General features: G+C 47.1%; 1 protein-coding gene across 1 annotated transcript; it reads right to left on the bottom strand.

Moving 5' to 3' along the window:
• On the bottom strand, positions 1 to 27126 carry USP20 (ubiquitin specific peptidase 20). The gene is made up of 25 exons (XM_058159341.1): positions 27044 to 27126; positions 21463 to 21640; positions 20414 to 20467; positions 19378 to 19440; positions 18639 to 18770; positions 18278 to 18374; positions 18088 to 18157; positions 16620 to 16733; positions 16199 to 16277; positions 14675 to 15104; positions 14122 to 14256; positions 13434 to 13546; positions 12371 to 12546; positions 11090 to 11184; positions 9393 to 9426; positions 8528 to 8573; positions 7541 to 7721; positions 7306 to 7432; positions 6258 to 6427; positions 5571 to 5652; positions 5142 to 5250; positions 4087 to 4189; positions 3232 to 3303; positions 2894 to 3072; positions 1 to 1848 (listed from the first exon to the last, which is right to left on the bottom strand). Exons 2-24 carry the CDS (start codon positions 21541 to 21543, stop codon positions 2912 to 2914), a joined length of 2724 nt encoding a protein of 907 aa, XP_058015324.1. The 5' UTR covers positions 21544 to 21640; positions 27044 to 27126; the 3' UTR covers positions 1 to 1848; positions 2894 to 2911.
• Positions 27127 to 27837: the final 711 nt, after the last annotated feature.

Below are 27837 nucleotides of genomic sequence, written 5' to 3'. Positions count from 1 at the left end.
GACTTTTGAATGCGAGCGAGTTTTATTGGCTGATGTTCTCGGCAGGAAAAAAAATAAATAGAATAAACTCCATTTTGGGCACTGGGATGAATGGTCCGAGGTCCCAGTCTCTGCGAAGTAGGAAAGACGATGGGAAAAAAAAAAAAGGCTGCCCCTCCCACAGGAGGACTGTGGGAGGGGGAGAAAACGGCATAGACAGATGGCCTCCAGCAGGTAGAGAGGTGAAGCCAAGAAACTTGGCCAGGGTCTCTTTGTGTTTAAGTGGGTTCCCCAACCTAGCCTTTGCCATCGACGTCTCGTCTTCAAAGCAGCTTCTCCCAAGTCCACATTTTCATTCTGCATCTATTCCTCCTTCTTTCTCCAGAAAAATAATAATAATAATAATAATAATAATAATAATAATAATAATAATAATAATAATAATAAAAAAAAACTGGCTTATTGAAGGCGATGCCATTCCAACTGTGCGAGTCTGCGGAGAAAGTTGCCGAGTGACAAATCGCTGGGACAGTTAAGGATCTCTGCTCGCTCTCTCGGATTAGCGAACCGGGGCTCTTGTCGAAAAAGCGGAAATGTGGAGACGTCCCCAAGAGGCCAGCTCTTAGTTCACGTCCAAAGTGGGGCTGCCATTTGCCTAGGGGGGGAAAAAAAACTCCCCGAGTTTTTCCACCTTGCCCTAAGCATCATCCAAGCGGATGAGAAAGTCACACGTCCCCGAAAGGAAAAAAAATTTTTTTGCAGGAATTCAGGGTGAACGTCAGCATCGATTCACGGAGAAGGTTGTGTGTCTTTGTGTGTGTGTGTGTCCCCGTATTCCCTCGTCCGATCCTACCAAGGATATGGCTCAACCTCTTTCAGTGCACGGAAGTGGAGGGTTCCCTCAATTTCTTTGTAACTTTTTTTTTTAAATTATTTAGATTTTTATTATTTAGATTTTTTTGGGTGGGAGGGGAAGGTTCTGGCTGTAGCCGTTTGGGTGTGTTAAGGAACCACCGGATGAATGAAAGTTCAAACGTGTTTGTCGATGTGGCTCGAAGGCTCGTGCTTGGTTTTAGGGGTACCAGTGTTACCAGTTCCTGCTGGGCAATAATTGGGGCTGGCGGAGGGCGTGGGGGGCAGAGACGAGAAGGACCAAGGACAATCCGTCCCTTGGAAATAAATAGATAAATAGAAGGGAATTGGGGGTTCCAGCCAACCCCTTTTGAGCCGTACCGGGTGAAGGGAGGGGCAAAAAAAAATATTTTGTGTGCCACAAAAGGAAGGGGGGAAAAAAACCCCCAAACCCTGTCGCCCACGTATTCCTTCAAACGATGAGCTTCTTTCCAGGTGGCTTCAAAATCTCTCCTGCATGTGCCCACCCCACCCCATTCCGCACATCCAGGTAAAAATTCAGGAGAGGAACCAAAAGGAGAGAACCAAGACAATGGTGCGCTTCTCCTTGGTGCCTCAAGAACAGCTCAAGTCACAAAAGGTCCGGCAAGGTGACAAAGGAGAACGGTGATGACACCGGCTCCTTCCAAGGGCAGCCCAAAGTCTCTCCCGAAAGAACTCTTTCCCGGCTTCTGCAGGCGATGGGATGACAAAAGCAGGAAACCAAACTGAAGTACGAGCTCATCCTGGCCTGGAACGGGAATGATTTTGGGGATAAATGTAGGCAGGCGAGATGCTGTCAGCTTCCACCCAGCCACCCCCACCGGCAAAGAGGGAGGGAGAAGCGACCGAGCCTCAGAAATGAAGATGGGGGGCTGGCTGGGGACAGGGCAGGGGGGGGTGGTAGTGATGAAAGCAGCGGCCGGCTGTGTGTCGACTTCCAAGACGCAGGAGGAGTTTGAAGGGGGAGCAGCTGACCTAAGAAAAGGAAGGAAGGAGGGAGAAGTCAAGAATAACAACACAGGTAAGCCTGGACCAGCGGTGAAATCCAGCCGATCTATCCGGCTTGCACGAACCCGTAGCGCCGCCGGCGGGAGGCTCCGCTCACCCGCCAGGACGTCATTATGTCCCGTTTTTGACCCTATGCGCATGCGCAGAAGAGATGCGTGCCTAACATTCCCGAACCGGTTGCAAAGGTAAATGCATTTCACCGCTGCCCTGGACGTACGACCACCATTGAGGCCAAAATTTCTGTTGCTGAGGGACACGTTCGTTAAGTGAGTTTTGCCCCGTTGTAGGACCTTTCTGGCCACCGTTGCTAAGTGAACCGCTGCAGCTGCTAAATTTAGGAACACGGTTGTTAAGCGAATTCGGCTTTCCCCCCGTTGATTTGGCTCGTCAAAAGGGGAGTCACATGACAGACACACACACCCCGGGGACACTGCAACCGTCATAAATATGAGCCAAGCGTCAGAATTTTGATCACAAAGTCAGTCACTTTTTCCAGTGGCGGTTCGAACGGTCACTAAATGAACTGTTGTTAAATCGAGGACTACCTGCAACAATTTAAAAAAAACCGAAAACCCAGAGTTTTAAAGAATTTTTAAAAAGGTGTAGAGGTCAGTTCCTTCGCTGGACTCAGAATACATATTTAAGCAGATTAGCAGAGTTGGAAGGGACCTTGCAGGTCATCTAGTCCAACCCCCTGCCCAAGCAGGAAACCCTACATCTGCCTCTGCCTAGGATCGAACTCACCACCTCTTGGTTGTGAGGCAAGAGCTCCACCTCTAGGCCATAGCAGCTGGATACAGGTAACCCCGACTTACAGCTGTTCATTTAGTGACTGTTACACTGAAGCTACAACAGCACTGAAAAAATAGAGAGTTATGACCCATTTTATGACGGCTGCAGCATTCCTGAGGTCTAAATAATACAGGCAGGAGGCAAATGTCAACCCTGTAACTTAAACCAGACAACCGGATGGCTGAAGGTACGTCCACTTTGGGTTCTCCAGGCACTTTACCTGAATGTGTCCCTCGTTTTAAACAGCCCTGGTCTCAGCTTCGATCTTCTGTTCCCCGTGCAGACTTTCCACCTCCTGCACCTGGGCCACGTTTTGCCGGATGGCGATCTCGGGGCCTCCGCCGTAGAGCGTGCTCAAGTAGATCCAGGTCTCCTCCGAGATCTGCCCGTAATCGGCTCCTGGAAAAGACGCGAGGGACGATCAGGAGAGAATCTGGCAGCATTTGAACTCGAGAGCCTTAAACGCCGTTCCGAGGCAGGTTCGGGTTTTTTTTCAGTCTTTGACTGGCCCAACGGGAGACTGGCGGGCCGGGCCAACCTGATTTTCCTCTTCCTTACCCTGTTTGACTTGCATGTGGCCGCTTCCTTTGGCCACGGCAATTTTGGTGTTGTCGATCGGACCAGGGGGTTCTGCGGGAAATAAAAAACAGGTTTGTGAGTTATGGTTGGGGAATGTGCAGCGTTAAAAGTGGTTTGGCCCAAGTAATTTTTTTGGAGTCTTTTAATGACCCCGCAATGCCTTGTAGTCGGGGCAACTGAACAGAGATGAGCGTTTACTGGCTGGATGCCCTTCCTGTTGCCAATGCGCAGTTCACAGCAGATATATTCTCATTGTGCCCAGAGAGAGAAATATCTGCCTCTACCTAGGATCGAACTCACAGCCTCCTGATTGGGAGGCGATACCACTCCAGGATAACAAATACAATGAAATGAAATAAAAGTAAAACAAAACAAAGAAGTAATAAAATAAAACAAGAAAACAGAAATGGGATTTTAAAAAACATGGAATGGAATGGAATAAAGACAATAAATAACCAAGCGAGCTAGGGAATTGACGCTCCACCGTTTTGCAATCCTCACCCACAGCCCCGGTTAACGAGAGGCTACTGTTTAGTAAAACCAGCGTCCTCATTCAAGGACCGCTACGCAAATCAAAGGAGGCGATTCAACCAAGCGGCCTCCGCGCCCTTAATGCAACGGCTTCCCCCTTCCTAGAATTAATTGTGACCATCGCAATCATGAGGCTGGGCATTGCCGGAAAGGAACCAAGGAGGAGGAGGAGGAGAATCGATCGCCCGGGCGCCCCATTTTCATCCCGCAACTTCCAATCAGCAGTGAAGCGGATGTTGCTTCCTAAGTCCACATCTTTGTGGGGGGGGGTCCCCATCTCCCCGCCCCCCACCAGCATCTCACCGTTGTCCTTCCCTTTGACGAAGGCTTCCCACTCGCGGAACCACTGCATGCTGATGCAGAAAATGACGCTTGGACATTCCTCCGCCTGGAAGGCTTTGTTCAGCTGGGGAGGGGGGACAAAAGGGGGAGAGAAATGAAACCTCCCAGGGGTTCAAATTAATCAGAACAGAGCTGGGAGGGATTTTGGAGGTCTTCTAGTCGAACAAGTGACCATCCAGTCTTCTCTTAAAAGCCTCCAGTGATGGAGCGACCACAACTTCTGGTGGCAAGCCGTTCCACTGGTTAATTGTCCTCACTGTTAGAAAGTTTCTCCTTAATTCCAGGTTGGTTCTCTCCCTAATGAGTTCCCATCCTTCTTGTCCTGTCCTCAGGGGCTTTGCAGAATAGGTTGACCCTCCTCTTGTTCGGGGCAGCCCCTCAAATGCCCTCATGTCCCCCCTAGTCCTTCTTCTCTCCAGACTAGTCATACCCACTTCCTGCAAACGTTCTTCATACATTTTGATCTCCAGGCCCTTAATCATCTTACTTGCTCTTCTCTGCGCTTTTTCCAAAGTCTCAACGTATTTTTTTTGGTCATATGGGGACCAAAACTAGATGCCGTATTCCAGGTGTGGCCTTACTAAAGGATTTATAAAAGGTCCCTCCAAAAGGACCCCCAAAGTGAAGAAGGCTGCCGCAACGGAGCTGTTAAAATTTCTTTAAATCTGCTTTTCGGGGCAGCGCACGTCATCAATGGATAGATCTCAGCTCCTGGCTGCCATTGTGACTTTTTTGATCGAGCTTTGCAAATTCTTTGGCTTGCAAAAAAAAAAGGGGGGGGAACTTACTTAACAAATGTCTCGCTTAACAATAGAAATCTTTGGCTCAATTATGGTCGTAAGTGTACGCTCTTTTGAGGTGAATCCCAGGCTGTTGTCTGCATACTCCGGATCCCCCTTTCCAGCTTCCGAATTATTATTTTTTAAATTGGGAGGGGGCCTTTTGCAAACCCAGCCAGCCTCTCCCGCTGGACCCACCCAATAGGCCAGTCCGGGGTGGGGAGGGGGAAGCGTTACCTTGATGAATGTATCGATCTCCATTTTCCTCCGCTTAGCCAGGGCTTCGATCTCCACCTGGCACACCGAACAGACGTAGAGGTGGTTCACGGCTGGGCCGCCCCCGAACCTGAGCACGGAAAGAAACCAGGTGCTGAACCAAATGGCTCACTTGTAGTCAGTCGTAAGTCGAGGATTAACTTTATTAAAACTGTGTGAGGCAATTTTGGTATCTAACATGCCAAAATAAAAACAGCAGCACAAAACGAACTTAATTCGAGACTCATCAGAGAATACAGAAGGAAGTGGGGGGGGGGGACAGGCCCTGCGTTTCCCTGAACATTTCCCCTTCTCCTGCAAATGGTTTTCCTGGGGATGGAAAGGAGACCAAGAGGAAAAGAACAGTAACTCCCAACAGTGGCTGAACTGCTGGAAGAGGAAACTCCTTACCTGTTATACAGGTATTCCCAAACATTCTGGGGCAGAATCACCACCAGATCGTCAATATAATGGTATTTATTTGGTGGAATTCCTATGGGGAAAGATAAACAGAGAGACTTAAGAGCTGCGCCGTTGGAAGTTATCAAGGACCTGAAAAATATGACTTTCAACCTATCATTAAGTGTTGCACCTTATGATTCTTGACGAATGCATCTTTTTTTTAATGTATACTGAGAGCATATGCACCAAGACAAATTCCTTGTGTGTCCAATCACACTTGGCCAATAAAGAATTCTGTTCTGTTCTGTTCTGTTCTATTTCTATTCTAACAGGGTCATAATTGAAACATAAGTTATGTAGGGTCTGAGCTGGCTTCACTTGGCAAGATGCCAGCATGAAGCTCCTAATAAATAACTGGATTTCTTTTGAAGCTTAGCTCGAGACTCATGATTTAATTAAGGCATCCGTCGGAACCCTGACAAAGACTGAAAAATGGGGCGAAACTCACTTAACAACGTAAGTTTTAGGCTCCGCTGGGGTCGTAAGTTGAGGACTATTTGTATTTGGAAAAAAAAAACCTAGACTAAAGAACGCCGCAAAGTCTCAAAATCCCAAGGAAAGCCCCAAATGTTATTCTGCAACGCCTTTTCTGAAGAGAAGCACAAAGGATGGCAACAACACACCGCACCCACTCACCTCCGTGGGAGCAGAGGAAGGTGTGGTTGCTGATGGGTCCGGGCTCCGTGAAGGTGTTGAATTTGTTCAGCCATTCGCGGGAGATGTAAAACTGCAACAGGCCGGGCTCCTTCATGGTGGCCAACGAGACAACTTTCTGGCGCTCCCGAACAGCCTCCTCGCTGCTTTTTCTGCAGGGCGTTTCGAAAGAAACAAGAGGAGGAAATAAAAGAGTTCGGTCTTGTAGAAAAGGCACCAGGGCTAGAAAGTGGGAGACGGTGAGTTCTAGTCTCGCCTTAGATATGAAAGCTGGCTGGTGGCTTTGGGCCATTCGCCAGGAGATGGGTGTGTTGTAGTCCCATTTTAGGCATAAAAGCCTGCCGGGTGACCTCGGGTCAACCACCAGGAGACGATGAGTTCTAGTCCCACCTTAGGCATGAAAGCCAGGTGGGTGATTTGGCGCCAATCACCAGGAGACGGTGAGTTCTAGTCCTAATTTAAAGCATGAAAGTCAGCGGGGCGCCTTTGGGTTAATCACCAAGAGATGGTGAGTTCTAGTTCCACCTTATGCATAAAAACTGGCTAGGTGATTTTGGGCCAATCACCAGGAGACGGTGAGTTCTAGCCCTGCCTTAGGCTTGAAAGCTAGCTGGGTGACCTTGAGCCAATCACTAGCAGACGACGACTTCTAGTCCCATTTTAGGCATAGAAGCTGGCCAGGTAACCTCAAGTCAATCACTAGGAGACAGTGAATTCTAGTTCCACCTTAGGAATGAAAGCCAGGTGGGTGATTTTGGCCCAATCACCAGGAGATGGTGAGTTCTAGTCCTACCTTAGGCATGAAAGTCAGCTGAGTGCCTTTGGGTTAATTTGAGTTCTAGTCCAGACTTAACGCATGAAAACTGGCTAGATGACCTTGAGCCAATCACTAGAAGACTTGAGTTCTAGTCCCACCTTAAGGTATGAAAAGCCGGCTGGATGACCCTGGGCCGATCACCAGGAGACGGTATGATGGTGGGCTCAATTGTGGTCGTAAGCTGAGGACTTACCCGAACAAGGTTACTCTCACCTGTAAAACAAGACGTAAGCCTCGGCATTCTGCACCACCGTTTCGTGCACTTCTGTCACGTACTGGTCGTCGAATTCGTACCACTGGCCGTTGATCATGTTCTGGCAGTAGGCGATGTAATGTCCACCTAGGACCGAGAGGCCGAGAATTGAAGCGGGGTCCCTTGACCCAGCGCTCTCCGCCTTTCCGGAATCCGTTCAGAGGAGCCGAGGGATCACGAAGGAAGGTGACTTACTGCCGGCCGTGCCGTGGTGGCAAATCACCGAGAGGAGATCGTAGTTGGTGACCTTGGAGATGCTCTCCTTGGCCAGGAAGGGCCGGAGGTCCAGGCCTTCCAGCGGGAAGGAAACGTGGCTGTTGATTTTGAAGGAGTACATGACTTCGTGTCGGAAACGCTTCAGGTGGATGCAGAGGACCTGGGATGGGGTGGCGGGGGAGGGCAGGCAGGGAAGAAGGGTTTGAAAAATGCCTGCAGAGATCATAACCCCTTAAGCTGCTCTTGAGGAAAAGTCACCATTCTCCCCCCTGGCTCCCTTTTTCTCTCCTTCCTTCCCTTCCTCTCTCCGTTCCTTCCTTCTCCTTTTTTCCTCCCTCCTTCCTTCCTTTCTTCTTTCCTTTCCCTTCCCTTCCTCTCTCCGTTTCTTCCTTCTCCCTTCCTTCTCCTTTTTTCCTTCCTTCCTCCGTCCCTCCCTTCCTTTCTCCTTCCCTTTCTCATCTCTTTCTTTTTTCTTGTGTGTCCAATCACACTTGACCAATAAAAAATTCTATTCTATTCTATTCTATTCTATTCTATTCTATTCTATTCTATTCTGTTCTATTCTATTCTATGTACACTGAGAGCTTATGCACCAAAGACAAATTCCTTGTGTGTCCAATCACACTTGGCCAATAAAGAATTGAACTGAACTGAACTGAACTGAATTGAATTCTATTCTATTCTACTCTACTCTGATTCGTATTCTATTCTATTCTATTCTATTCTATTCTATTCTATTCTATTCTATTCTATTCTATTCTATTCTACTCTACTCTATTCTATTCTATTCCTCCCCAATGTATTTCAACCTGCCCATGTCTTCCCTTCTTGCGCCACGCTTCCAGAGCGAGGGCTCCAGAGTGAACATATACTTCTCTCTCTGCAATGGCAGAGAACGTCATTAACCAAGGAAGAAATTTAGGGTGAACGTTGTTGGCAAAACCCAAGCATAGGGGAACGGCTCACCTCAGGCAGCTGAAGCACTTTACAATACTTGACTCCGTTCCGCAACCTGGTGGAGGAACCAAGAGAGAAGAAAGATTCATCCCGGATTTCTCAAAATGTGGCGACTTTTAAGGTATCTGGATTCTTCAGTTCCTGGAATTTCCCCAGCCAACTTTCCTCGATCTGCTAATTTAGCTGTTTCTGAGCTGCTTCCAATTTTATTCTCCCAACGAGATGCTGAGCGCCGTTTCTCAAAATTTGCAAAATTGGGAGACACCTGTTGTGGCCTGCCAGCGGATCTGGCAGAACATTTGGACAGTGAGGAGGTTGGGGAGGAACCTGGGCCAGTCCTGGAGTCTGGGGAAGGCTCTGCTGAAGGCTCTGCGTCGGAGGCAGAGAGGGGGCCAGGGCCGTCTGACAGTTTTCAGCTGCCTTCGGAATCGGACATCAGTGGGGCAGAAGAACAGCTGGAGCCTGTTCCCAGTGTGTGCATGTGCAGAGCTGCCAGGAGAAGAACAAGGGTCGACTCAGGAGTAAAGCCACAGGTGGACTATGAAGGGCCCCTCCCAGGGGGAATAAAAGAGGAGCGAAAGGGGAGTGGAGTTTGCAGGAGACAATTAGTTCATTCCTGCATTCTTGTTAAGTATTGTGGGGCGTCTGAAAGATATCTGCCTGGCCACTCTCCAAGCCTGATCAAGGTCGGCAATTGTGAACTATCTTGAAAGATTGTGGGAGAGGAAAGACTTCACTGGAGAGGAATTCACTGTGCATTAAATAAAAGGAGTTTATCGGGACGAGGACTTGGCTTCGTAGTGCTGGGGAAGCTTAGGTCAGAACTCCACCAGGGAAAATATCCGGGAAGAGAGGGTGGGAAAAAGGGACTTACTTTTTACATCTTTCACAGCTATACATGTTGTCGCCTAGAAGAGAAAGCAACATGAAGGCAGGAGTGGTTAGGGTGCCCCTAAAGTGGACAGAGACCCACACCGCTCATTCCTCGCTCACTCTCTCAACTCCCTTCCCCCCCAAAAGAAAACTATGCAAGGCTGACTTGGTTTATGCTTCGATGTGGGGGGGCCACCAGGTGACCAAACCGGAAAATTAAAACACAAACCCACATGTCTACAAATAAGTCGTCGAACTACTTTTTGCGATCGCCGACTGGGGCCGGAACACCCACTGCTAAGCAAGGCAGTTTATCCAGCGAGTCACCTCCGATTATTTGATTTTTTTATTTGGCACGGTTAAGCGAACCACTGCAGTTGCTTATTTATTTTATTTATTTATTTATTTAATCAAATTTTTATACCGCCCTATCTCCCGAAGGACTCAGGGCGGTTTACAGCCCGATAAAAATACAAATATAATACAAGATAAAACACTAATTAAAAAACTTATTTAAATAGGCCAAAATTTAAAATTACAATTAAAATGATAAAACCCCATTGAAATTAAATTTAAAATTAAAATTCTAGTCCAGTCCTGCACAAATAGATGTGTTTTAAGCTCGCGGCGGAAGGTTCGAAGGTCAGGAAGTTGACGGAGTCCTGGGGGAAGTTCATTCCAGAGGGTGGGAGCCCCCACAGAGAATAATAATAATAATAATAATAATAATAATAATAATTTAATTTTTATACCGCCCTTCTCCCGAAGGCCCTTCCCTTGGGTGTTGCCAGTCGGCACTGCTTGGCAGACGGCACCCTAAGGAGTCCCTCCCTGTGAGAGCGCACGGGTTGTTAAGCGAATCATGCGGTCGTTAACCAAATCCAGCTCCACCCCCCCCATTGGACTTTGCTTGTGGGAAGCTGACTGGGAAGGTGGCAAATGGCCGATCACATGACTCAAGGATGCTGCAACAGTCATAAATCCTTGCCTGTGGCAAGCGCCCAAATTTTGATTCTATGACCCTGGGAATGCGATGACAGTTGTTAAGTATGAAGGCTAATAAGTCAACTTGTAAACCGCCCCCCTCCCCCTTTTTCTTTCAAGGGCCTGGGTGTGGAAGCCGCACAAGAGGCTTGTAAGCAGCCTTCCTCCCTGCAAACACACCTTTCATAATTCTAATCAATTCTTTTTCATATTTTGTTAATTCTATTTCCTTAATTACCAACAATAATATAGTTTCCACTCTCAATGTTATACTTTCCCCATCATTTCAAATATCATTTTCTTCATATCTCCAATTAGATTAGAATTATGATTATAATAGGTAGAATTATAATAGTTAGATATTGGAAATTAGATGTGATTTTTAGAATAGAAGAGTGGAATTCTGAAATGTGGAAATTGGCTTTAAATGATAAAATGACATGTGGTATTAAAATTAGAAGTGGTGTGTATAAAGAAGATATTTTCTGGAAGATTTGGAAACCATTCGTGGACTATGCGCTTGGAAAATTGGACGCCTCGGTACCTGTACCTTGAAAACGTGGATTTTGGCAATCATGAGGACATATCCGAAGACCCAAATCTTCCTTTTTTTTATGTATAGCACAAGGGTGGAATAAATGTATTTTCTTTTTTGTTTGTAATGTTATAAAAAAGTAATAAAAAAATTAATTAAAAAAACAACAACACACACACCTTTCAACTCGTCTGCGGCGAAAAAGGCAGCCAGGCAGTCTTCCAGGGTAACGACGGGCCCCCAAAACCAGCTGGGGATACAGGACACCACAAACCTGGAGAAGCCAAGGAGAAAGGAGGCGCCGTATGAGTCACTATGGACCTGACACCCTGCTTGTAATTACGGATTTGCAGTTGGGGCTTCTGGAGAACCGTGTGTGTGTGTGTGTGTCATTCTGAGCCCCAATCCTGGACCAGATTACGCTCCAAACTGATCTTTTCCACTGGTAAAAATTAAAGTTGACCACAGAAGGCTGAGGGCCAATTGTCTTACATTCAGTGTCAAGAGAATTTGGTTGGTTGGTTGGTTGGTTGGTTGGTTGGTTGGTTGGTTGGGTTGGGTTGGGTTGGTGGGTTGGGTTGGGTTGGTGGGTTGGTTGGTTGGTTCGTTGGTTGGTTGGTTATCTATCTATCTATCTATCTATCTATCTATCTATCTATCTATCTATCTATCTATCTATCTATCACATTTTTATACCGGCCTTCTCCGAGGACTCAAGGCGGTGCACAGCATAGATAAAATACAAATACCAAAAAATTTAAAACACAATATATCGTTAAAAATCTAATTCAATACGCTGAATATTTAAAATGTGCATAAAATTATAAAAATAGAATAAACCCCATTAAAAACCCCACTAAAAACCCCCGAATTTAACTTAGTAGTTCATTCCACAGGGCAGGAGCCCCGCCAGAGAACGCTCTTCCCCTGGGGGCCGCCAGGGGTTTTCACCATCAACAATATTTTAAGATTCGCTTGCAGACGTTTTGTTACCCGAATAGGTAACATTGTCAGTGCTAGAAGGCAGCACTGAGTGGAAGCTAGCTCCCCTTCAGCACTGATGATGTTACCTCGTTTGGTAGTGAGACGTCTGTAAGAAAATTACCTAGCTCAGAGAGCACTAAGGACTCTCCACCAATCCCGCAGAGCAGGTCTTCAATGCGAGCATTGGAATGGATCGGGGAGACTCCAGGTTCAAAGCTGTCTTCGTGCATGCACCTAATACTCACTCTTGACCCTTTGCCAGAAATGTGGTTGTGAATTTGGCTCTCTCGTTGTTAGGAAAATTAGGAAAAACAGGCTCCTCCTCCTCAACCACGCGGCCTGTTTTAAGCTACCCAAGTCGGAATGCAAATACAATAAATCAAGGGCGGTGTTTCTTAACCTTAAGAGGTGTGGACCAACTCCCAGAATTCCCCAGCTGGCCTCAACATCGGAAGGCGCTTCCAAGACCCACAGACCTGCGAATGTATTCCATGATGAAGGCGATCCAGCCCTGCGAGGCAGCGTAGCTGTCGCCGTACGCTCCTGCCTTGATGGGCACGTTTTGGTAAATGGCTGAATGCAGTTTCGCCAAATCTTCCTTCCCGGGAATAGGCAGCGACAGATCTTGGAAAGTCTCTACGGTGGTGGAAACCTGGAGGGCGTCGAAGGAAGAGAGGAGAAAGCAAGCGGAAATGAAAATCAACGAACGAGGGCATGCGTTCAATTCTGCAAGCTACTAAGATTGTTGGCCGAGCAGGTACAAAAATAGCCAGGGAAATGATTGAAGCCTGGGGATTGGGCCGCTTGTCAGTCAACAGGAGGGCTGATTTATCACCAGCCTATCAAGTCCTTAGGAGCCGAGGGCATGGCAGCACAAGGGAACAACAGCCAATCGCTGGCCATCGATACACCAATCAGCCAATGGGAAGGCTGCGCATAAATACGATGAGTAGAATAGCCCAATGCACCCATTCCGATAGACAGAAGTTCCCTGAGGATGAGCTCCAGCACAAGAGCTTGGAAGGCTAAATCTCTTGCCTCGGTAAAGGTAAAGGTTCCCCTCGCACATACGTGCTAGTCATTCACGGCTCTAGGGGGCGGTGCTCATCTCCGTTTCAAAGCCCAAGAGCCAGCGCTGTGCGAAGACGTCTCCGTGGTCATGTGGCCGGCATGACTCAATGCCAAAGGCGCACGGAACGCTGTTCCCTTCCCACCAAAAGTGGGCCCTATTTTTCTACTTGCATTTTTTACCTGCTTTCGAACTGCTAGGTTGGCAGAAGCTGGGACAAGTTACGGGAGCTCACATTACGCGGCGCTAAGGATTCGAACCGCTGAACTGCTGACCTTTCGGTCGACAAGCTCAGCGTCCTAGCCACTGAGCCACCGCACAATTGGATCTTGCAAGGAAAGTAAGCCCCTACCAAAACCTTGGAAAAACTCCCTCTTCCCTGGGGCCAAAATCTGGTGCGACTTGCAGCCACAGCCGAAGGAGAGGGTGCAGGAAAGGGACGGCTTCTTTCCAAGCGCACAGAAACTCACTCGGTCACAGGTGAGGCATTGGACGAGGCTGAGAATGGAGCCGTCGAAGATGTCAGAAATGACACTACGGTAACGTAACTCTTTCTTCTTTTTTCCGGAAGTCAACAGCTGAGCTGAAGGAGGAGACGAATAAAAACAGAATGACTGTGGCAGAAGAAAGACACTGATCAACAGCGATAGGCGCCTTGGGTGCAATTGCAAAATATCCGGAAGCACCACTTGCACACCAATAGCAATGGCACGTAACACTTATATACCGCTTCAGTGCTTTACATCCCTCCTCTCTAAGCGGCTTACAGAGTCAGCCTCTTGACCCCCAACAATCCTCATTTTACCCACCTCGGAAGGATGGAAGGCTGAGTCAATCTTGAGCCGGTCAGGATCGAACTCCCGGCAGTGGGCAGAGTTTGCAGCCTGCAATCCTGCATTCTAACTACTGCGCCACCCCGCTCCTAACACCGTCGGCACTGACAAAATCGCCATCGGTCAATTGCAAAAGGCAGCTTCGCTTGGAAGAGCTGACATCCTGCAATGATGCCTATAACCCCATCCAACATTTGCCTATCTCAGGTCCTTCAGATTCCCAGTCAATGGGGAAGCCAAATTCACTTAACAACCCCAGCAGCAAAGGGAGCAATCCAGCGAGGACTCAAAAAACCCCATCGCCTAGGCAACACTCTCCTCCTACCTTTCTTCAGCACGTACGAGTGTCCCAGCCTCACCGGGCTGGAATGTGGAGGATTCGAGAGTTTGGCGTAGACATCGTGGTGGACAGGGCTGCAGGGCCGCGAGGGACAACGTGGATAGGCGTCATTATCTGGTTCTGGGAATGGACAATGATGAGGTTTTATTGGTTTTTACTGATTAAACTTTTCTGTCTCCTGTCTCCCCTGTAAGGTGACTCTGGGCGGCTTAAAAATGAGGAGAGGAGAAAGAGGAGGAAATTAAAAAGAAAGGAAGGAGAAGGCGGAAAGAGAGATGGAGGGGAGGCGGGAAGATGGGAAAAGGAAAAAGGAGAAGGAAGTTATATAATAAATGAGGGAGGGAGGATGAGGAGATGGAGGGAGGGAGGAAGAGAGGGAAAGGATGGGAGAGAGGAAGGGAAAAGAAAGGGATAGGAATGGAGGAGGGAGGGAGAGAGGGAGGAAGAAACATGGGAAAAGAGAAGAAAGGTAAATGAGAAAAGGAAGGAAGGAAGGGAGGAAGGAAGGAAGGAAGGAAGGACCTCACATGGACCCTACCTGGGGTCCTCGAAGGACTGGCGGGTCGAGGAGGGGGTGGGAGGAGCCCTTCCGGAGAAGCCCCGCCCTCCACCGCCATCACCGATGTGTCGATATCAGCATCTTCGTCGACTTGCTCCGAGTTGCTCCGCCGTTGGTGGCAGGAGAATTTCCGCTCCTTCATCCGCTCCTTCTCAGAGATGCTGCGGCTCCCTGCCTCCTCCTGGATCAGCAGCTCCGCTTCGGCGGAGCCTGCTTTGCTCTGCCCGTCCCCTTCCCCGCGGTCACTGCTCGAGTCGCAGGAGAGGAACTCGTCCTCCGAGGGGCTGCGGTCGCCCTCTCGCTTGTCGTCCGTGTCGCTGGCGTCCGAGTCACGCAGTTCGGCCGTCATCGGCTCCTTCAGCTCTTCGTGAAGTTGGTCCATCAGGCAGCGGAGGAATTCTTGCGTATCCTGGGTAGGGGACGGAAAGAGAGGCCAGGTTTGCTAGGGAAAAAAATGGGGCTTATTCAAAAGAAGGCATGTCAGAGTATATTCATGAACTGGAATGGGCAACTGGGTCAGCCAATGGGGACCGTTTGGAAACTGAAACAGAGTATTTGTATCGGGCCATAAGAGACAGTTTGGAGCCTGGGCATGGCTTAGAGTTGCTGAACTGTATATAAGAGTTGGTTTGGCCTCTGTAATGGGTGCCCCTGTCCAATATATTAGTCTCTGCATCTCTCTTACTCCGTAATGACTTGCTTCTATGACTATTGCTTCTGTGTTCCTGATATTGTATGCTGAATTCTGCTGTGTGGTATTGTGAGAATGGATGCAAAGTTCGGCTTTTATAAAATGTATCGGAAGAATGATAAAATACTTTTAAGTCAGTAACTCTTACTGCAAGCCTCAGTAGCAAGGCCAAATAAAAAACCCACAAATGATAAAGAGCTAATCACTGTGTGTCAGCTCGATCTGAATATTCAAGGAAGTAAGCCCACACTCTGGATAAATGGTAAAAGACAAGACAAGACAGATCCTGTGGTAACAAGAGAGGGGTAATCACGTTTGTCATAAATGAGGGATGTAAGGGATCGTAGGCGTGACGTATATTGTATGGAAATGTATAAATGCATGGTGTGAAACTTGAAAAGCACGCTTCACAATCGCAATCCAAATTGGGAAGGGACGTGGAGGCCTGCCTTTGCAAACGCAATTCAATAAACCTTCTTTGTTTGTACATCGGAGCTGTCCGTCGAATTAGCGAGTATAAATTTCGGACGTTTTTAAAACCCCACAATATTGTATATCAAGAAGTTTCTGATGTAATTTGAATCCTTCATTTAATTGTGTCTGATTGTGCGTGAGCTGCAACGAACTCTGAAAAGGTCCCTCTAACGAACTACAAAACGTTTCGGTGATTCAAGACCTCAGTGAAGCAAGACTCCGAAGCCAATAATAGGGAAATGCTACTTTCACAGCAAGGAAGATTTACGAATCGCTTGTAACTGTGGCAGGAAGAAGATCCCAGGTCATTTGCATCTCAGCAGAGGGAATCTGCTCACCTGCTGGGCGTAGCCCCGGAACATGGGGTTAATCAGCTTGATGCTGTGAGAGAGGCTGCTGGGGACAACGTAGCTCGGGCTAGGAGGAAGGGAGGACAAGCAGAGATGACAAACAATGGAGAGACAGTTTAAACAGCCAGCGGTTTATCGTGGGGTCCTCGGTGCCCTCTGAGCTGGGGTGGTTTTCTTGCAGACCTTTCAAGACCCAACAAGGGAACATCATTAGGGCTAGTGAGTGGGACTTGTTCCTTGTTTATACACAGCGGCTCTGAGCTGGGTTGTTGGCTTGCAGATGTTGCATGACCCAACTAGGAAACATCATCAATGTTAGAAGGGAATGGAGTTTGAGGAGAGGAGGAGGAGATGGAGGAGGACCACAACATTTAACTCTCACAAACTGGGCTCTCCTCAACCGACTCACCGTTTTTTGTGCCAGACTTCGGAAATCAGCTTCTGGTAACTTTTGCAGAGCGCCGGCTTCTTGTCGGTTCTCACGAGACCCCCGCATTCCAGGAAGAACTGTGTGAGTGGGGGGCTAAAATGGAGGTTAAGAAGGCTGGTGAGAACGTTTCTGCCCATTTCATGCGGAGTCACAGACCAAAACGGAAACAAAGAGAGCGTTCTCCGTTCAAACTTACAGGCGACTTACGACCGCAACTGAGCCCAACACTTCTGCTGCTAAGCGAGACAGTTGTTAAACTGAGTCTTGCCCCATTTTAAGACCTTTCTTGCCAAAACGATTTAAGGGAATCACTGCAGCTGTTGAGTTGAGCGGTTCTTAAGTTAATCTGGCTTCCTAATTGACTTGTCAGAAGGTCGCAAAAAGGGGACCACCGGGACCATTCTTCACACTTGCGTCCGCTGAAGCATCCCCCGTGGTCACAATTCAGACTCTCGGCAACCGACTCGCATTTATGACGGTCGCAGTGCGGCCTTCTGACAAGCAAAGGCAATGGGTTAGCCAGATTGCCTTCACCACCGCGTGACTAACTTTAATAATAATAATAATAATAATAATAATAATAATAATAATAATAATAATAATAATAATAATAATAATATTTTAATTTATAGACCGCCCTTCTCCCGAAGGACTCAGGGCGGTGAACAGCCAGTTAAAATACAGAAAAACAGACAATATTAAAACAACCCTTAAAAAACTCATTCAATTGGCCAAGACTAAAACACAATTACCCCCTATAAATTATTAAAAATTTTAAAACCCCAATTAATCAGATTAAAATTTTTTAAAAGATCAAGCCAGTCCAGCGAGATGGAACAAATAGGTTTTAAGTTCGCGGCGAAAGGTCCTAAGGTCAGACAATTGTCGAAGTCCAGGGGGAAGCTCGTTCCACAGGGTAGGAGCCCCCACAGAGAAGGCCCTCCCTCTGGGGGCCGCCAGTCGACATTGTTCGGCTGACGGCACCCTAAGGAGTCCCTCTCTGTGAGAACGCACCGGTCGCTGGGAGATTGAAGCCGGCAGAAGACGGTCCCGTAAATATCCTGGTCCTAAGCCATGGAGCGCTTTAAAGGTCGTCACCAAAACCTTGAAGCGCACCCGGAAGACCACAAGTAGCCAGTGCAGTCTGCGCAGGATAGATGTTACATGGGAGCTACGTGCTGCTCCCTCAATAACCCGCGCAGCCGCATTCTGGACTAACTGGAGTCTCCGAGTGCTCTTCAAGGGGAGCCCCATGTAGAGAGCATTGCAGTAGTCCAGGCGAGATGTAACGAGAGCATGAGTGACTTAACAAATGCGAAGACTCGCTTAAGAACGGTGGCAAGGAAAGCCGTAAAACGGGGCAAACGTTTCGCTTAGCGACCTAAATTTGGGGCTCCGTTGCGGTCGTAACTCGAGGGCTGCCTGTAATGACCGTTCTCCGACCTACCAGTTCGAGAGCGCCTGGAGAGCAGCGTTCATGTAACACGAATTCCCGAGATTTTTCATCCCCGTAAGGCCTAAAAGGGGCAGGAATAGAACCGGTGAAGCTCTGGAGACCCTTTTGCTTCTGTTTGTAACTCTTTGGATCGCCACACCTCCCCCTCCCCCGGGCAAAAGAAACCCCCCACCTGGCTCACCTCTTGGTTTGAGGTCGTCATCTTCCGATTCCGATTCTCCTTCGTCAGCAACGGCAATCGGAACGGCTTTGAGCGGGTGGAGAGGTGGGAGAGTGTCCTGGAGCAGGAATGGGAACAGCAAGATTTGGGGTGGGGTGGGGTGGGGGATGGGCACAGTGTTCTCCTTGGAAAGCCATCATCCGGGTCCTCGCAACTCCCTCGCCCCCCCCCCCTGGAAGCGACGGCACTCAGGACGCCCCTCTTTTAAGCACCTCGTGAGCCAAAATGAGCTCAGCAACTCTTTCGCGCCCTCGAAACGAGGGAGGGGTGGAGAAAAGGAGGAATAAAGTCAGAAACAAGTCCACAAAAACCGCTCGCTTACCTGTTCCATGAATTTGGAAGGCAGGTTGGTAGGATGGGAAGCCAGGTTTTGGTCCAAGAACACCTCCTTCTCGCACGCGTAGCACCACACCCGAAACGTGGTCAGGTTCACCGTCAAATTGTGCTTTTTGGCCTGGGAGGGGGGGGGGGGAGGGTTGAGGGGACAAGGAAAAAAGGAAACACCAACGTCACCTAAATAGCAATTGGGGTTTGCGACTCAACAGATTTCACCAAGTTACAGAATGACGGAGTTGGAAGGGACCCTGGAGGTCTTCCAGTCCAACCCGCCTGCTCAGGCAGGAAACCCTACACCACTTCGGAAAAATGGTTGTCTAATTTCTTCTTAAAAACTTCCAAGTGTTGGAGCACTCGCAACTTCTGGAGGCAAGCTGTTCCACTGGTTAATTATTCTCACTGTCAGGAAATTCCTCCTTAGTTCTAGATTGGGATTTCTCCTTGATGAATTTCCTCCTTTGCTTCTTGTCCTGCCTTCAGGGGCTTTGGAGAATAGCTTGACCCCTTCCCTTATTTGTGGCAGCCCCTCAAATACTGGAAAACTGCTATCATGTCCCCCCCCCCAGTCCCTCTCTTTGTTAGACATGCCCAATTCTTGCAAATGTTCTTCGTATATTTTAGCCTCCGGTCCCCTCATCATCTTTGTTGCTCTTTCCAGAGTCTCAACATCAGTGAATCAACTTAACTCAACTTAGGTCACACGAAGTTGGTGGAAACCCTCTCACCTGGGCGTGCAAAGTGCTGTGATCCGCAAAGGACTCTCCACAACCGACGTAGTGGCAACCAACCTAGAGAAGCAGAGAGAGTTATTAAAGCTGAAGCAAATTTAATTGAAAGGGGAAGGCGGTTGGCTTTTTAACTTTACTTTACTTCATTGTTATTCTTGCACCTCGAAATTAAATGCCATCTTCAGTGTACATTATAACTATAAAAATAAAATACAAACACACCTCCTTCACATTCTATACAATTGAACTGAAAACCTGATACTGCATTAATATGGCACTATACAGTAGAATTCAATATGGTTACTGCCCTGGGATAGAAGCTGTTTTTCAGCCTATTATTTGTCCTTGTTTTGATTACCCTGTACCGGCTGCCAGATGGTAATAGTTCAAAAAAAAAAAGAAAAGGGTGAGATCCAGGATGAGATGGATCTTTAAGAACGTTTTGAACTTTCTTAAGGCAGCGGGAGCTATCAAGCTCTTCCAAAGAGGGGAGAGGGCAACCAATGATCCTCTGGGCAATGACGTTGACCCTCTGGAGTGCTGTCCTATCCGTGCAATTGGCAAACCAGACGCAGTTGCAGTAAGTTAAAATAGTCTCTATGGTGCAGCGGTGGAAGGTCACCAGCAGTTTTTCATTCAGTTGTTGTTTCCTGAGAAGTCTCAGGTAGTATAACCTCTGCTGGGTCCTTTTGACCAGGGCTGCAATATGAGCGTCCCAGGTCAGGTCCTCTTGACCCAGAAATGTAAACCTAGACACTTGCTTCACTTGGTCTCCATTGATAAGCAAGGGCTGGTTGTCTGATCTACTCCTTCTATAGTCCACTATAAGCTCCTTGGTCTTATTGGTGTTAAGGACCAAGTTATAGTCTCCACGCCACGAAAGCCACCGAAACGCGGGCAGAAAATCATGTCTTTGTGCCCTCAAAGGACTCTCCACGGCCCATGAACTCACCAGACTTGACAACGGGGGGAACACAACAGCCCCCTTCGCAAAAGTTTGGTTTCAAAGGGGGGGGGGAGAGGGGTGTCTTACCTGAAGGCAGGCCCAGAGATTTGGTCCTCCTGCACCACACGACTGGCATGTTCCCTAGTCACACGGAAGAGGAAAAAAAGAAAAATGAAAAAAACTGACATGACTCCTGGTGGTTTCCAACAATAGTGATGTACTTATTAGTGAAGCAGTGATGTTCTGATGCATTTATAGGCTATAGGAACTTGGTATGTCTAGTTTAATGAGGAGAAAGACTAGGGGAGACGTGATAGCAGTCTTCCAATATCTCAGGGGTTGCCCCAAAGAAGAGGGAGTCAAGCTATTCTCCAAAGCACCTGAAGACAGGACAAGAAGCAATGGGTGGAAACTAACCAAGGAGAGAAGCAACTTAGAACTAAGGAGAAATTTCCTGACAGTTAGAACAATTAATAAGTGGAACGACTTGCCTTCAGAAGTTGTGAATGCTCCAAGCCTGGAAATTTTTAAGAAAATGTTGGATAACCATCTGACTGAGATGCTGTAGGGTTTCCCGCCTGGGCAGGGGGTTGGACTAGAAGGCCTCCAAGGTCCCTTCCAACTCTGTTGTTATATTGTATGTTTTATTTAAATAGACTGTATTATTTTGATAGCATTGTTTGACTGCTTAGTATACAAAGCTTCCATATATTCAGTTTCGAAAGTACAGGGAGACCCCAACTTACATTCGTTTAGTGACCGTAGTTAAAACGGCACTGAAAAAACTGGCTTAGGTAGGACCATTGTTCACATTTACGACCATTACAGCATCCCTGTGGTCATGTGGTCACATTTATGACGGTGGCATTGTCCCGGAGTCGTGTGATCCCCTTTTACGACCTTCTGACAAAGTCAATGGGGAAGCCAAATTCGCTTCACGACCGTGTTGCTAACTTGATCAAGGGCAGCGATTCACTTAACCACCGTGGCGAGGAAAGTCGTAAAATAGGACAAAGCTCCCTTAACCAATGTCTCACTTAACAACGGGAATTTGGGGCTCAGTCTTGGTCGCGACGCGAGGACTACCTGTATATGTCAGCAAGGAGAAACATTGCTGCAGAGATGCAGGTGCTTACCTTGGATTTGAAAAGCATTTCGTCCTTGGTGACCTCACCTATGCAATCCAGGTGAGGACAGAGGTCTCTTGGGTCCCCCATTTTGTGCCTGGGCTCCCCCTAAAGGGAGCGGAGAAAGGGAGCTCGGAGAAAGAATTGGGCTTCTTTTTCCAGGCAGAGCTCAGTCCACCACCCGTGCCTGAAACGAAAAAGGGGAAGGTCTCAAACCTGCTTCGTTACATTAGGATGCAGGCAACTGGATTTCAAGAAGGAGGCAACCGAAATATTTAATCTTCCGAATGTTAAAGTGTTTTGTATAATTCATGAGCCCTTGGCGAGGAGAGCAGTCTAAAAATGCAGCCAATAAATAAACAGAACAGTAATTATAATTCCAGTACAATTCCAGTATTAATACTCTGCCTTCTCAATTACAGGGCACCGAAGATGCAAAAGAAAATGGAAATAATTAAAAATGGGGTTTTCTATTCTATTCTAACATCCTAAAGCATGCTGGCTGGGGAATTCTGGGAGCTGAAGTCCGCCCATCGGAAAGCAGGATGGCGGGGGAAACCTGGGAGTTGATGTCCATGCAACCTAAAGCGTGCCGGCCTGGGAATTCCAGGAGTTCACGTCATTTAAAGTTGCTAAGGTTGAGAAAAAACACTGCATGAGGGAGGATTGCAAACGACAGCCACTCGCAGGGGTCTCAAGTGAAAAGACAAGATGAAAAATGAACTGCAACCGTGAGGTGAGGCCCCCTCGTCTCTTCTGGATTTTAAATGCAGAGGCTTGCTAGCTGATTTTCCCCCATTTCTTAGGAGCAAAACAACAGAAGGAACACGTCCTTTCGTAGCCACTGAGCTAGAAGGAATTCCCCTGGCTTTGCAGCCACGGGCTAGATTTCCCAGCTACTGAGCGCTTGGCCAAATGCAATAAAAATACAATACCGCTCTACCGGCTCTTGAATCCTTCTCTTAAATCAATCGAGGCACGGCTGACAGCCTGATAAATGCTCATTAAGAGGCAGGTCACAGAATGTTCCCTGTTCTGGTTTGCCTGGCTCAGTCCAAAAGCAGCCGCTAGAAGGACAGCTTTAAATGGGCTGTAATTGGTTTCGACCTTGCACAACCTATAATGTGGTAAGTCTTTTGGCACAAACACAGCACTTCCTGAGCAGTTTGAAAAAGGAATCAATATTCACTTCATATCCCATGTAAGCAAGTAAATCTGTCTGCCTCTCTATCTACAGTATCTATCCATCCCTATCCACCCATCCCTATCTGTCTCTCTATTATCTCTCTTATCTATCTATCCATCTATCTTCCATCCATATCTATCTATCTATCTATCTATCTATCTATCTATCTATCTATCTATCTATCTATCTATCTATCTATCTATCTATCTATCTTCCATCCATCCATCCATCCATATCTATCTATCTATCTATCTAATCTTCCATCCCTATCTATCTATCCATCCATCCATCCATCATCCCTATCTATCTATCTATCTATCTATCTATCTATCTATCTATCTATCTATCTATCCATCCATCCATCCTCCACCTCTATCTATCTATCTTCCATCCATCCATCCATATCTATCTATCCATCTATCTTCCATCCCTATCTATCTATCTATCTATCTATCTATCTATCTATCTATCTCCATCCATATGTATCTATCTATCTTCCATCCATCCATCCATCCATCCATCCATCCATCCATCCATCCATCCAACCATCCATCCATCCATCCATCTATCAATCTAATTTTGAAACTAATCATCTCCATGGGTGGTGTACAAATCATAAAATCACAGGGCTGGGAGGGACCTTGGAGGTCTTCTAGTCCAGCCCCCTGCTCAAGCAGGAAACCCTATACCAGTGCTACCTAAGGTTTTTTGGATTGATTGCCCAATGCACGAGCGTGTGCCCGAACCCCCAAAATGCAATGCCTGAGCTGCCCCTGCACATGCACAGCCGAGTGAGACCCGAAGACCAGCCGGCCAGCGGGAAGAGCGCATGCATCCATGGTGGAGTTGCGCTGTGTGCCACCTCTTGCACGCGTGCCATAGGTTCGCCATCTCAGCCCTATATTATTTCAGACAAACGGTCATCCAATCTCTTCTTGAAAACCTCCAGTGTTGGAGCAATCACAACTTCTGGAGGCAACTGATTAATCATTCTGACTATCGGGAAATTCCTCCTTAGTTCTAGGTTGCTTCTCTCCTTGATGAGTTTCCATCCGCTGCTTCATGTCCTGCCTTCAGGTGCTTTGGAGAACAGGTCGACCCCCAAATCTTCTTTGTGGCAGCCCCTCAAATATTGGAAGACTGCTATTATGTCTCCCCTAGTCCTTCTTTTCATTAAATTGGACATGTCCAATTCCTGCATCCGTTCTTCCTAAGTTTTAGCCTCCTAATCATCTTTGTTGCTCTTCTCTGCACTCTTTCCAGAATCTCAACATCCTTTTTTATAATATGGCGACCAAAACTGGATACAGTATTCCAGGTGTGGTCTTGCATCCACACTTAGAATACTGCATTTCCCCCCCACCTCCCCAGGACGGTTTCCCATTTTGGTGTCTTTTTATTTTATCTACCAGATTTATACAGCTGTCCAACTCACACACAAGTGACTGATTTTAGTAAAACCTTTCGGCCCTCCTCATTCAATTCGCCATCCTTTTTTTTTTCAAGTTTGCTCTGCTGGCATCTTTTATTTTTATTTATTTTATTTATTAGATTTTTATACTGCCCTTCTCCCGAAGGACTCAGGGCGGTGTACAGCCAAAGATAAAACTCAATATATATACAATTAAAACCAGAATTTAAAACAAAGCAAATTACAAAAAAGGCCGACACTAAAATTTAAAAATTTAAAACCCTAAAACAATAAAAACCCAATTTAAAATAGTAAAACTATTATGCCAGTCCCGCTTGAATAAATAAGTGTGTTTTTAGCTCACGGCGACTGCATTAAATAAACCAGAAGGATTTTCTGGAAATCGCTCCCCCCAAAAAAAGTCCCCAAAAAGCATCAGCTGGTTGTTCCTAGCACGGATAAAAACAAAGCCTTCACGTGGTAGCTTGGAGGCTTAGCAACCAATTACTTTTTCAGCTCTGATGGAGGCTTACTCATCATTTTCCCCACAAAAGCTAGAGCCAGATTTTTTTCCCTGCTGGCTCCAGCCTCTCTCCTGTTTTTTCCTTTCTCCTGTGAAAAGGGAAGACTCTTCCCCATCTTCCTAAGGTCCTTTCCATCATGAAAACCTTGGTCTTTGGGAGGCTTCCCTCTCTGGAACACAAACTACAGGTAGTCCTCGACTTACGACTGCAACCGAGCCCCAAAATTCTGTTGCTAAGCGAGGCAGACAGTCGTTAAGTGAATTTTGCCCCGTTTTGTGACCTTACTTGCCGCTGTGGTTACTGCAGAGGTTCAGTTAGTGACACGGTTGTTACGTGAATCCGGCTTCCCCGTTGGCTTTCCTTGTCGGAATGCCGCGAAAGGGAATCGCGTGACCCCGGGACACTGCAACCGTCGTAAATATGAGTCAGTTGCTAAGCATCAGAATGTAAATCAAGCGACCATGGGGATGCTGCAATGGTCATAAAGTGTGAAAAAATGGTCATAAGTCACTTTTTTTAGCCTCGTCGTAACTTTGAACGGTCTCTAAATGAGCGGTTGTAAGTCAAGGACTACCTCTATTGTTATGAACAAATAATAAAACGGTAAGAACAATAATACCCCATCCCATATTGACCACTTTGGAGAACCCTGGTCTTATAAAAACAGGCTCCGATCACACAATAAGGTTATCATACTCACGGCATTGGGAATTAACCCAATTATTGTTTGCACCACACATTAAATGGTAAATTTAGCCCTCTAGGTTGCATTCTTACAACAGGCTAACAGCAGTGCCACAAGCAAAACTACCAGCTTTATACAACAGACCAAGCCATGGTTTGTCTTAGCCACGATTCGTTAAGCCCACAATGGCCCGGTTCAGACCTAGCACTAAATCCAAAGCCAACAGGATACAGCAAGAGTCTGTATGAGATGGAGTGAAGTTTGACTCGATTAATCTCCAAAATTACCATTTAGCGAACAATAATTCAACATTAAACCTGCTCCCTTGTGCAATCAACCACAAGCCAACATAGACACAAATGGCAAAGAGAACGGCAAATGTAGAAAAAAACATCCAATTTAAAATCCATTGCAAGACCACTACCTCATTTCCCAATAACGCCCTCCCCAATTCAATTCCTAGAAATCAGAACCAGTCCCTGGCAATTTCCTTTCTCATTTCTCAATTTTAAGAACTAAGCTTTCTGCATTGGGGCCTTCAGGGTGGCTAGGACTACAACTCCCATCGGCCAAGTCCAGGGAGGGGAGCGAGGTAGGAAATTCGTCCAATTTGGGAGTTCACCCCGTGCCCTGAAGCCAAGGGGTTTCTGGGTTCACACGACACACCCAACCTAACCCAGGTCGAAGCTGAGCTAGACTAAGAGGTGGTGGGGATGCAGACCTGGAACCAACTGGGGGAACAGGGAGCAATATTCTGCCCTGATTAGGGGTGGGGGTTAGAGATGGGGAAGCCCCCCTCCCCACTCTATCTATCTATCATACATATATCATAACTATCATCTATCTATCTATCAGTCATATATCTATATCTAATATATATCATAATCTCTATCATCTCTATCTGTCATCTATCTTATATATGTGTGTGTATATATGTATGTGTATATGTATGTATGTATGTATATATATATATATATGATCTATCCATCATACATAATAATCTTTCTCTCATCTATCATATATATATATATATATCATAATCTATCATCTGTGTTACCTATCTATATCAAATATATATCATAATCTCTATCATTATCTATTTTCGATTTTATATATATATATATATATATATATATATATATATATATATATATATATATATATATCACAATCTATCATCTATGTCATCTATCTATATCAAATATATATCATAATCTCTATCATCTCTATCTGTCATCTATCTTCTATCATATATATATATATATATATATATCATAATTTCTCTCTCTCATCTATCATATATAATAATCTCTTGTTCTCTCATCTATCTATCTATCTATCTATCCGATTTCTACAGCTGCCCATCTCCACAAGCGACTCTGGGTGGCTCCCAATTGGAAAACATGTATTACAAATCCTTTAAAAACATTTTAAAACAATAAAAAGCGTTCAAGCGTCTAATTTAAAACAGAAACTCTAAAAATATCAAGGTTAGCGGTGAGGTCCTGCTTTGAGACGGTTCCCCCCTACCCAGTTTCCCCAGCCAAACTCGGGCACTGTCGCAGCCCCCGCCCCCCCCAACATCAGACTCGCCCGGCCGCCTCCGACGCGCCTTCCTCGGCTGGGCGCGCTAGGCGAGTCCGGGGCTTCGGAGCAGGCTAGGCCGCAAAACCTTCTTTCTCGTCCTCTTGGCCGCTGGGCCGGGAGACGAGGCCGGGGGGCGACGCGTAGCCCCGGGCGGATCGGGTGGAGTCGGGGGTCGGGCGGGGAAGGGCGCTGCTTACCGGCCGGGGCCGCCTCGGAGGGCGACGCGCCGCTCGGGGGGAAAGCGGGGAAGGCGACGGTGGCGGCGGAGGGGGCGGGGCCGCGGCGGAGGGGGCGGGGCAGGGCGGGGCCTCGGAAGAGAAGGCGGTCCAGAAGGGGCGGGGTCGGGCAAGATGATCTCAGGATACCCCACGGACTCTGTTTCCTCTCTAGATAGTAGGCAGGATGCCCTCTGAGGCCCAAAGGCTCCTGTTCTTCTATAGACAGTAGGCAAGATGCCCTCAGGATGCCCCATGGATCCCACTTCCTTCCTGGACAATGGGCAGGATGATTCTTTCTTCTCTCTAGGCAGTGGGCAAGATGACTTCTGGGAGCCCAAATTCTCCTAGAGACCGTAGGCAAGATGTCCTTGCGGTGGCCGATAGGCTGTTCCCTGTCTCGGAACGGGCAAGATGACCTCTGGGTGACCCAAAGACTCAGTTTCTCCTCTCGACAGTAGTCTAGATGGTCTAATGCTTCTATAGATTGGGGACAAGATGACCTCTGGGAGCCCCACAAGTTCCAAAGCTTCTCTAGACAGAAAATCCGACGCTTTGCTATGGATCGCTCTGAAATGAATGACCTTAATGCATGCCTTGAAACTACAGGCAGTCCTCGACTTACGACTGCAACTAAGCCCCAAATGCCAGCTGTTAAGCGAGACAGTTTTTAAGCGATTTTCGCCCCGTTTTACGACTTTCCTTGCCTCTGTTGCTAAGTGAATCCCTGAAGTTTATAAGTTAGTAACCCGGCTGTTAAGTGAATCCGGCTTCCC

The sequence above is a fragment of the Ahaetulla prasina genome, chromosome 16 (genome assembly GCF_028640845.1).
Source record: "Ahaetulla prasina isolate Xishuangbanna chromosome 16, ASM2864084v1, whole genome shotgun sequence".
In the NCBI taxonomy this organism is placed as follows: Eukaryota; Metazoa; Chordata; class Lepidosauria; order Squamata; family Colubridae; genus Ahaetulla; species Ahaetulla prasina.
This window is presented reverse-complemented; position numbering and strand designations above follow the sequence as displayed.

Coding starts and splice junctions, on each gene's coding strand:
- USP20 (XM_058159341.1), bottom strand. CDS start 21,543: ATGGGGGACCCAAGAGACCTCTGTCCTCACCTGGATTGCATAGGTGAG. Junction 19,441..20,413: donor ATCTCTGGGCCTGCCTTCAG/GTAAGACACCCC, acceptor CTGCTTCTCTAG/GTTGGTTGCCACTACGTCGG. Junction 8,574..9,392: donor AGCTGTGAAAGATGTAAAAA/GTAAGTCCCTTT, acceptor TTCCTCCACCAG/GTTGCGGAACGGAGTCAAGT.